Source organism: Palaemon carinicauda, chromosome 33 (genome assembly GCF_036898095.1).
Source record: "Palaemon carinicauda isolate YSFRI2023 chromosome 33, ASM3689809v2, whole genome shotgun sequence".
NCBI classification, from domain to species: domain Eukaryota; kingdom Metazoa; phylum Arthropoda; class Malacostraca; order Decapoda; family Palaemonidae; genus Palaemon; species Palaemon carinicauda.
In genome coordinates, this window is record NC_090757.1 from 22,975,567 (window position 1) to 22,987,416 (window position 11,850).

At 33.4% G+C, this 11,850-nt stretch overlaps 1 protein-coding gene and 1 long non-coding RNA gene across 3 annotated transcripts in view; one reads left to right on the forward strand and one right to left on the reverse strand.

The window, feature by feature from the left end:
• Window positions 1–8,571, forward strand: part of LOC137625892 (uncharacterized) — an 81,421-nt gene extending 72,850 nt beyond the window's left edge. Inside the window, exon 3 of the long non-coding RNA XR_011040938.1 lies at window positions 7,350–8,571. This is a non-coding gene — a long non-coding RNA (uncharacterized lncRNA). The remainder of the gene's footprint in view (window positions 1–7,349) is intronic.
• The window catches only part of LOC137625891 (neurogenic protein big brain-like), a 142,391-nt gene that overhangs the window by 33,234 nt on the left and 97,307 nt on the right, over window positions 1–11,850 (reverse strand). For both annotated transcript variants that reach the window (XM_068356847.1, XM_068356846.1), the window contains exon 5: window positions 9,672–9,780. In XM_068356847.1, coding sequence (XP_068212948.1) covers window positions 9,672–9,780 — 109 coding nt within the window. The remainder of the gene's footprint in view (window positions 1–9,671; window positions 9,781–11,850) is intronic.

Sequence of the window (11,850 nt, forward strand, 5' to 3'; positions counted from 1 at the left end):
TCATGGAACTACTTTAATTTTATTGCGTTCAATTGATCCCTAAGCTGCCTTTAGAGCAAGAGTACTGGTAATAAATTTTAGAGCTCTACCTGTGCCAGAACAAGGGCCATTAAATTAAAATACCCTCCATGCTCAGACAAACTTTTTTTTTTTTTTTTGAAATGACAAACAAAAGCCCTTGCTTCCATCCTAAATGGGTAAGTGCTGGAGAATCCTGTTCAATGGACTAAAGGGTTGTATCTAAGTTACCATGGAAACCAAAAAAGGAAAATGAAAAGCCCTGATGAATCATCCGGCACCTGTTGTCTGCTTCTTCAGCACTAACTAAAGATTCCTATCGGCAAGAGAAAAATAAAGGTCTAACGATCTTTATGACTTCATTGCTGTAATCATACCTAAATTTGGCCACAATTCCCAGAATTTACTATCCTCATTTATAAAGCCTTTAATAGACCAAATGGGTAGCTTCCTCCCACCTTTTCATGTGAGTGAAGGGGAATGACTTTCTACCTAGTATTCTGGTCAGCACCTTCTGACCACCCTTGATATGCCAATGGTTGGTTCCTGGCACAGTTTGCCCTCCGAGATCAAGGCTCCTGCTTTTTATCACCACCAGAGTCGTATTCAAGTCTAATTAGCTGACGAGTTCCAGAACCATATCTTCATTGACCAGATATGGCTCTAGATCCTCTGGGAAAAGAAATGAGTCCAGAAAGTTACTTCATCAAATGAGTGAGAAAATATAGCACCTTTCATGTATCAGAAATTAGAGAATGAACAAGATGCACCTGACTAACCTCTTTGCTCCTCAGTTAACATGAATTGGTTGCACTCAGTTTGTCATGACCAAGAACTCCCACAAGAAAATACACTTTGGTTTCAATCTCTACAGCAGAGAATTTAACCGAAGAGGAAGAGAAAGCCATCAACACCTGTCAAGACTGCCTCAATACCAGGCAGAAGATGGCATACTTACAACCAGCAGCCCTGAATACAATAAGACTTGCATAGCCGCTGACCACGAATCGTGAAGAGATGGGGACCGGCCGTCTGTTTTTAATATTCTTTTGATGGAGCATTGCCCTTAGTTACCCTTTTTATCTTGGTGCTATTTCATATCAGCCAATGTCAAGTCAAACAAATGCAAACATTTTCAGCTTTTTCTGGTTCTCCACCTCTTAAGTAGTCATACACTCAATATATATCTACCTCAAGAAATAAGCCTTGTCTTACAGAACCAAAGAGCCAATAAGAATTCTTTTAACACTGTAGTACACCAAATACTAACAAGACAATACTCACCAAGGCTTTGTGCAGCAAAAAACTAACTTAACTCTTCCTTTGTAGAGTATGCAAAGGAGAACTGCCAAGTGAAAATAAGATCTGTTAAGTCCAGCATTACAAAAGTCTATGAATTATGCTCAGCTGTTAACAAAACTTAATAAATACAAATGTAAAGGCATTTAACTTGCTTGAAACCTGGGAATCCAAGTGACATATATGTGCTATGACTACAGTTCACAGCTCTTTTCTTGTTAGGCAAGACTGCAGTATGAGGCATTTGAAGACCACACATTTTTGCTATATGGAAGTTGATAGGTTTGCTTTAAGACAAGTGAAATTTTGATAGAGAAAGGAACCCATGTTCTATTGAGTAGAATTTTTCAGTTTGGTATAACAGGATTGAGCAATGCAGAAATTTTGACGTGTCATATACAGTTTCAAGGCTGGCATCTACATTTCCCCCCAATACCAGCAATGATGGCAATGCAACAGGAAATAATAAGTGTCGTCTTAATCAAAACCTTGTTATTCTTGCAAATGTTATATAATTATAATGAATATTCATATACACTAATTTAGGAACACAACCTGAAAGAATACATACTCATAAAAATGAGGCAGATTCAATTACTAACATAGTACCTGTATTGTATTGTAGTTTAATATTCAAAAGTATAACAAGGTATCATAAGTGCAATGTGAACAGGTTTTATACAAAATTGTACATTATTTACAATAAAAAATATTTCTTCATAAAGCTACTTAGAAGTATTTTAATGAAGTCATATTAGATTAGAAAAGGGATTTTGACAAAGGAATGAAGTCATATTAGATTAGAAAAGATTTGTATGTATTAAACCTCTTGTTTGTACAATAAAATAAATTTTGTACAGTATGCAATTTTCTAATCATAACTGGAAGAATGAACCCAAACTGGTTGTTTTGTCACTTCACAAAACTTTTCCGTATTGTATTCAATTATAAAACAATACAGGTACTTGCGTCATAAATGAAACATTCTTGAAAATTTGCTTTCTACACAGCGCCAGTTTATTGATATTTCATGAAGCCATAGCTGCAATTTATTTGCTTAGGAACTCGAAATCATGTGTAATTTAGAATGCACTTCCAAGGACTAATTCTAATAATGTGCTACATGATTTTAAGTATCTTTGAACTACTAATGAATTTGAGAAATATAAAATGTCATTTAATTAAAATTTTTGCATTACTTTTAATTTCAAACAAAAAGGCTGTCATAATTACTTTGTTTATATTTTCCCATTTTTGGCAAATGTGTTTATAGTACAAAATGCATTTTAAATTATCTGATATCTTTTATCACATTGTTTATTTACACATCTTGGTTATCTTAAATACCAACATATTTATATAATAACTCTTGGCCATATAAGATATGGATAAAGATTCTGAAAATAATTTAAAATTCTACAGTACCATACTATAAAATCCTATACCAAACCTGAAAGTTCAAGATAAAAAAAATAAAACCTAATTCAATACATGTTCATATTTTCAGGTTTGACAAAATAAGCACTACGGTATACAATAAAAGCATGAACGTGGTACCATTCGCACACCCGGAAAAGTATGATAATCCATGTGGTACACATAAGGCAGTTATAAAAGAATACACATCTCCAACTCTCAGTAATGCTTACAGCCTAAAGATGAAAATTACAAATGACTACAGGTACACAGCGCTACTACTCTGCCAATAAGCTCAATAAGAAACTGCTAAATCATTGTATATATTCTTCAGGTTACATTTCTCATCCCAAAACAACAAAACAAAAGCTTTAGCATTGCAGGATTGATGGTTTTTTCTCGTATCAACACAAGCACTAGGTTAAAATTCAGTATTTTGGAAAAAATTGAAAACTGCCAATAGAGAAGTGTCCTTGAAAGTCGAAATAATCCACAAATAAGTGCAAAATGCCTATAGTCTCAACAGTGCTCTATAATGAAAAGCTTACCACTTTCATTCACACATAAGAAATAGAATATACATTAGTTGTCTGCACAAGACCTAAAAGTACTAGCTGAAAACAGCAGTGTTTAGACTTCAAGTACAAAAATAAAAATATTACTCTTTCCTTCCAAGGAGGGATCTTGTATTTCAATAAAAACAACGAACAATTCTTCTATTGGCATGGGTCGACTAAAATTACTCAAATATATTCATTATCATTGTTATTTTTCACAAATCATGACACTGTGCGCATACGTATGTGTTAAAAGCCAACAAATGATGTTAATCACAAATTTACAACTCCAGCAAATTGCACATGTTCAACTAAGTGCAAAACTTTGTAATTTTTTGACTAACAATAGCTTTAATAAATTATTTAAGAACTTTTGAAAGATGAAAGTTAAAAATTTAACAGCAAAGGCCTTTGTTACATCATTGAAATATTCCACAATTTTAATGTCAAGCACTTCAATGAACATATCCAATGTACGTTAGGTAAAGGTGCATGTTTGCTTATGGTGATGTTAATGGGTGTAAATGTGATGATACCTGGCCGCCTCACGCTCTGTTGTTTGGGGGATAAGCCAGATAAAGCCGAGCATCATACTGGTCATCCCGATGAACATGGTAATGCTGTGGATACACAGCAGGGGTGTGACGGCCTTCTGCCACATGGACCCCGTGCATCCCTCTTGGCCCAACACCAATACTGTTTAAGGGAAATGACTCCACCCCTTGCTCTGCAACACACACCACACCCGTAAAGGAAAAGAAATCATCGTATAACAAAGGTAAGTGAATGTTAGGACTACTTACAGAAAAATCTTCCCAACAATTCATTCCTTACAAATATTATCACACAGCTAGAGGAAAATGGTGCCATTCATACACAAGCTGTATATTTATAATAACAGTCAGAAAGCTAATAAGTAAAGAATCATTCTTTCTAAAGGTGATATTTGTTCACAGTTGAAAATGGCTAATACCAGAAGCTATTTAAATCTACCAAATACAGTATTCTGCAATCAATTAATTTTCAGCATGCAAATTTCACCATTCTATAAAGACCAAAAGTTTATGAAATTCCTTCAGAAATTCTGAAAATGGCCAATGTATATTAATGTAACCAATGATCTATCCACCCAATCTTTATTAAGACCTCAATCTTTAAAGAAACCAAACAGCTGCAATACTTACACACTGGTATAGGTAGAATATTTTTTTTACTGCATGTGGAAAGTTTTCATTAGAACTGTACGACTTTTAAGCATCAAGCATAACGTGGAAAGTTTTCATTAGAACTGTACGACTTTTAAGCATCAAGTTACCATTTTTAACATCTGCCATGTTATAAAAAAAAAAAAAAAACTGACAATCTTAGAGTTTGTTGTATACGGTATATAAAAAATAACATTCCTTTGTACACAAAACAGTTGTTTTGTGTATACCAACATCAGCTAAGTTTGTAGGAACTAAGCCCTCCAAATTTCTAATGCTGAAATCTCACTTAAAAACATACAGTACATGATTTGAATCTGTCCATTACTTTTAGAAATCACATACCATATCTATAAATTACTACAACTCCATAGAAAGGTTTACTGTTTTTTGTTCCCTCTAAGTAACTACTTTTTTAATTTTACAACAGTATCATATTCTAATCAAAACAACAAAGGTAAACTGACCTACCAGGTATCAACACCATCTATCTCACACACACTCAAGGTTATGTTTAGGAATATGCTGCAGACTGATGATTTGGCCATTTAATAACAGGATATTATCAAAGTAGCAGAATTCAACTATACAAAATAAGGGAGACAGTGCAGAGACCAGTTTTGGGCAAGGTAGGAAATCAGATCTTTGCCAATACACTAAAAGTTTGAAGAGAAGTAGTTTAAAACTTGAGACACAATTGCCTTGTTTCTTATTCATTCTTTAGGATGGGTCTACAATGAATTCAAACCAAAAAGAAGTGCAAATGTGATACTTTAACATTCCTAAACCCTTTATTCAAAACAACTCCACAGTACATTCATTGACCTTATGAAGTTTTAATTTCAATACAAGTGATAAGTTGTGAACCCCTGCCTTGAAGTTCCATTTCCTTTCAAAATAAATCCTAAACATTAGGAAGTAAACTCATTACCTCTTCATTCACACAACAACTGCAATAAACTTTAAGGACCCCTCACTGACACCAGACATCTCTTAGCTGAAACTGATTATAATCTTGTGTGATTAAAATGAAACTTTACTTGCAAACCCTTATAAGAATTTTCTTTTAAATTAATATGTCCTAATTTATGAGGAAAGATTAAAACCAAGGCTGCAACAAGAATACCGTGCTACAGAAGATCCAGAATTGAGTATTCTGTTACCTCATCTGTTTCCAGTCCATCGACTCCATGACTAAACAAGCTATCCCACTGGGTATCTACATTATTGTAACCACAATAAAGTGAAGGAAGGGCCAGAGAGGACACAGTACCATATCTTGCAATGTATTAGAAATCTATAGACAATGATATTTCAATTGTATCTCCAGGCTATGGGTAAAAGAAATTTAAAATTTGGGTTGATGAAGGCATTAAACTAATGTAATGTTAAAGTTGCTTATAAATATCACTAGCTGATAAATCATCACCAGAAAACAGCTGGTTTTCTTCAAAAATTTCTTTAGAGAAGCTCTAGAACCAAAATGGGGATTGACATTCGATTAGTAATTGGACCCCTGCCAATTTTGTTATCACCTAATAGCTCACATTACACAAGCCATTCTAATTGTTAAAAATCTTTTCATATAGTAATCTGGGGTACAGTATAGGAAAAACTAAGATGTGGTAAAAGTTTACAACCTCATGAATTCACAGGTAAATGCATATTTCATAATTATGTTGACCAGGCTGACATGAGTCTTTTTATAGTTTATATATGACCTATCTGTTTTTGACATTGTTAATAGTTTATATAGGACATATCTATTTTGACGTTACTGTTTTTAGAATAATTTATTGTTAATTCATTCTCATCATTTATTTATTTCCTTTCCTCACTTGCTATTTTTCCCTATTGGAGCCCCTGGACTTATAGCATCTTGCTTTTCCAACTAGGGTTGTAGCTTGGCTAGTAATAATAATAATATACTGGCAGCCATCAATTGGGAACAATAAATTGAATGCACTACACCTCTTATATACACCAGTATCTAATTGAATTTTTTTCTTAATAAAAATGTACTGAAAATTTAAAATCAAGACTTTATAATTTAATATGCACAGTACTATTAAGTATTCCAATCCCGATACAGGTCCTCTTAAGTAGCCTTTAAAACACCTGCAACTGAATAAATGTTGGTAAGCATAAAAGGTAATGTAAAATTAATACAGTACTGTAATTCTAGACATGAAGAATTCAAGTCGGAAATTTCGTCGACATTATAACGATAAAAACATTTTTCCCAAATGCATTTCGCATACACTTCCCAGTAGGAAATGAATTGATAAATGGAGAAAAGTCTCTTAGTGAATTTATTATAACAGAATGAAGAATACTGCTGCAATAAAGGAATCTATTGATTTAGAATTTATTAAATGCTACTCTGAAAAATTATTTCCCACAAAATGACCGCCTTATGAGGTTTTCCAATATGTCCTTCAAAATGTCTTATAAATATAACTGAATTGAATCACTATGTACAGTCCAGGTCAGGTCACAAGCCTTGTTTTATATATTCAAACTAAAAAATGCAAGGACCTTGAAACAACCAAACCATATAAAACTGAGTATTAAGCCTAAACTAAATTTTTTGCAATTCCTAAATCAGACTTGTCATTGGTCTAATTTATGTTACATCTCATACTTACATTTATTTGTATTCTATTTTTCAAAATTTAAAATGGCATGATTTCATTTATTTACCTCAAATATTTCCTCTTGAACATGGATAAGGAGGTAACACTTATGGTGTGCTTATGAAGCTAACTTTAAATGGTACTATAGGTTTATTGTAAAATTCCTTGGTTTTACTTGTATTGCCTTCTACCTTGAATAATTCATCTTTTTTTTTCAGCTGTACCTTGCTATTTTATATTTACCATTAAAAACAAATCCCTGTGTTTTGAAAAGGGGGTTGTGGGTCTTGTTAAAGTACTTCAATAACCACAATCTTTAATGAGCACTGGAAATTGGACTAAGGGAGAACTGAAGCACCTGGACATCCACGTGGGAAGAGAGCAAAAGGAAAAGTGAAAAGTTAAAATACAGAAAGTAATGTTGCTAAGAACCTTTAGTACCATCCAAAGTGTACCTTGCAAGGCACACTAAAGGGTAAACAACCTCCTAATGGAGGTAAACACAAGGAACTATTGTTTTGCAATAGTAGTAATTGCTGCAGATATTTCCTATCTTCCAATACTGAACATCAATATCACTGAGTTCCATATAGTGAAGAAAATTGTATATGACATGTGCCAAAATAGAAAGCAATAAAAAAAAAACCATAAACAAGAAGTCTGTCCCAACCTTTTAGTTGCAAAATCCAAAGCAATACATTTTATTTTTTGTAGTTCAAAATTCCAGTTTTCTAGTGTCAAACTCAAAGAAAAGGCAACAAATTTAAATGGAAAAGGGAAGTGAATAAATATATGAAAGTGGTTATGGATGAAAACTAGCAAATATATTAAAATTCTAATGATATCTACTGAGAGGAGGAAGTAATAACATGTTAATATAGTAGTGAGGTTTGCCATTAAAACTTGACGCTATCTAATTTTATCTAAAAAATTTAACAACTGTAGTTAGTAGAAATTAACTGCTAAACCAACTTTTACTCATCCACACTAAATGTCTCTTTACAATGATTCTATATAAAAAAAAAAACTACAAAGCTGCCTTTTACCAAAGCTCCCCTCTAAAATGTTTAAACACATATTCTAGACAAAAGTAATAAATTAAAACTCTAGTAATACATGAATGGCATGCCACATTCATAAAAACTTGAAAAAAAAATAACTTGGAGCATCATGCACACTGACAAATGAAATACTAGCCCAACTAAAATTTTCATGCATTCATGTACAGTCATGTGCCACAATACAAAAGCCGGAAGCTTTGTGAGCTTTGCATTGTGTGTTGCAATGTCATTATGGCCCATCGTTAAGCAATTTTATAAACTAAAACATTTGTATATATATACCAAACCTATTCTACAAAATTCATAGCAATAATCAATGTCCAAGACTCAAAATGATGGGCATTAAAACCATTTTCTAAATAATCTCTTCCACTTACAGTCGATTCAAATCGATTCAAATGAAGTAATGAGGAAATTTTAAGAATCGCATGCAGAAGAATGTGAAACACATATTTCTGGTTTTTTACTTCAATTTTTTTTTAATACATACACCTTGCACACTTGAACCGGATCTGTATGAACGATTTACAAACCGACTTTACTTGAACGAAAATCCAATAAGAGATTTCATTATTCATAAAATGCCATGAGCCTAAATTATACAAGAAGCCAGGTATTTAAACTGCAATTGTTGTAATCAAAATTTCTGTCAAGTCTAAATTTATGAGAAAGAATTCCAGATTTACTTTTAGATCTATCCGTGAAATTCCCACAATGCAATACATAATGATCCACCAAAATAAAAGCCATTTTCTTAGTATCCCTCTTGAGTTGGTCAATGGTATTAATATATGTACTGTAACGTATAAAAAAATGTAGGCCATGCTTATTTTCAAGGACATTAACCATGAAATGTTAATTCCCAACACCTCTTTGCCCTACACACCTACTCCGGAGGTATAACTAGAAATTTTTGAATTCATCCAACTGCCTATGAAAATTAGGGTAATGTAAAACCGTAAAGTAGACTAAAAATGAAGAAAATTAACTCCTAAAATTTCTTTAGTTTCATAAATTTCATGACTTCTGAAGACCAATGATTAAATGATGAAAAATTACATTATTTCAAACCTAAGATACTAACATTTTACAGTACTGCGCTCTCTTCATAGAATTTCACGAACATGAGAACATTTCATGAATGCATTATTTACCCATGTCTGTTATATATAATTTTCCCTGTTTTATCAGCAAAAAAGTTCCGGTAAATAACGACTAAAGATTATTCCTTGCCAGCCAATGACTAGTGACGCTCTTTGATTCTATTCTTCATGACAGATTAATTTAAACTAGATGTAATACTGGTGCTAGTTACTATCTGCAATAACGACTAGAGATTATTCCTTGCCAGCCAATGTCGAATTTCGCTCTTTGATTCTATTCTCCAGGACAGATTAGTTTAAACTAGATATAATACTAGTGCTAGTTACTATCTGCATTCCTATTGCTAGTTAAAAGCTTGACACCAATATCACTTACCTCCATCTAGCGAGTCTTTTCGCGACCTCGGGAGTCGGTGAGGATTGAAGATGTACTCGTAGATCAAACCAGCCGTAATGCCTCCCAAGAGAGGACCAACCCAGTAGACCTGGAATCATTTTTAAAAATTTAATTTACACATTTTTTTAAAATTTAATTTACACTTTTTTTTTAAATTTAATTTACACATTTTAAAAATTTAATTTACATTACTTATTGTTCACATAATAGATAAATAAGGGAGACTGATATAAATAAGGAGACTGCTGTGACGAATACAGATCGAACAGTAAATTTGAAATCTTTAAATGCATGAAACAGGGAAACATTACCAACCACCAGACTTTTATGGCCTTAATAAATCCCATGACAAAATACATTCACATCGTTTGGAGCATATATAATTAGCATACGTTTCATTACTCCTTTCTTACAAATTCAGCAATACCTTTAAAAATCCAAAAAGATTAATGTATGAAATGGTGCAGGGGATATTAGTGATAAAGGCTATTGAGATGGGCATACATAAATATCAGTCTTCATTACACTCCCTTTAACAGCGCCTCTCTCTCTCTCTCTCTCTCTCTCTCTCTCTCTCTCTCTCTCTCTCTCTCTCAACACCTGTGCCTTCCCCTCAGCACATGGCGTACAAGGAAGATAAAAAACGAGAGTAACACATGGGAGGAACAGTGACAGGTGGGGATAAGGAGGGGAAAGAGAAGGCCAATGAGAGGATTAACCACGAGTCAACAGAATGGAGATTAATTAACGATATTGATCAGTAGGCGATAAAATGTGACAATAAAAAAGAGAGCAAAATTAAGAATGGCAATAAAATTACTATCAACAGTTATAAAAAATATTGATAGTCTTAAAAAGCAATTCATTAAATTCTTATCAAATGGCCGTTGATTATTGTGATAAAGAATTATTAATATGTAAATATATCAACAAGTGTGAGTAATGACAAAGTTTAATTCATACAGTAATCATGCTCATAAAATTCTGAAATACTTTAATCTTAATAAAAATAAACATTAACCAACTTTCTCTCAAAATAACATTCCCCGGGATGTTCATAAGGACAAACAAAGTTCTCTAAATGCCAACCATGTGTTTTAGTTTTATATTTCCAAACAAGATACATCTGTGGGTGAGACTGCGCACTTTAGGGAAGTCACAACTTCTTATCAGAAACTCGGGGTTACTTCGTTGCACTGATAACAAGGAAACAAAATATAAAAAAAACCGTCACCTTTGTCTTCGTGTGGATAAAAATTCCAGCTATTTTAAAGTGAATGAAAACTAAATTTCAGTGATAATGACAGCAATTAATTTCAATATAATAGTGAGTTAACGACATAACTATCAGAAAACGATTATTGAATCAATCAAATTATCTTTATATATCGGTCTCTCAAATATACCAAGGATGAATAGTTGCGTGCTGGCATTAATTAGAATAATGATGCCACTTACCAAAAAAACCCCTTCGCCTTTTTCTTAAACCAAATAGAACAACCGAAATCAAGTGAACCCTTTATACGACAGCCTGTTGGTTACACCAAAGGCCCAAATCGAGTCAGCTGTTCATTGACATCTCGATGGGGCTTTGAATGGCTGACTCCCCTTCACAGACCCCACCTTTATACAAAACATCAACAACAACCACAGTCCACACGAGGCAGATCAACACTTGCGCCCACGGACCGTGGGAGTGAATACTCCTAAAGTTTCTCCTACCTCCTAGCTACCCTCCTGTGTATCTAGAACAAGTGTAACCTCTCAGAACCCTCTCTCGATATGAACATTAAAAAAAGGGGGGCGGGACCGCAGCATAATCTAATTATGATGCGATTATATATGGGGGATGAATAATGGTGCGAGAGGGAGAAAGACGTATCAATCGACAACTGTTGACAGCATATGCTCAGTAAATCATTTAAGTATAATGTTTATGCAATAAGATATAGATTTGCAACAAATTCCTTCGTATGCAGTATTTATCCAGACTGGAGAAAATGTCAAGTAACCTTAAACTGGGTGGAATAAGTATCTACGGGATACTATTGTTTACATAGTGTGTCACTTTAGCCTATAACGTAAAGTTTCATAAAAAAAAAAAAAAATAATCTCAAGAGGTTGAATGAGATCATGAATTACAAAATAGTACACCCCA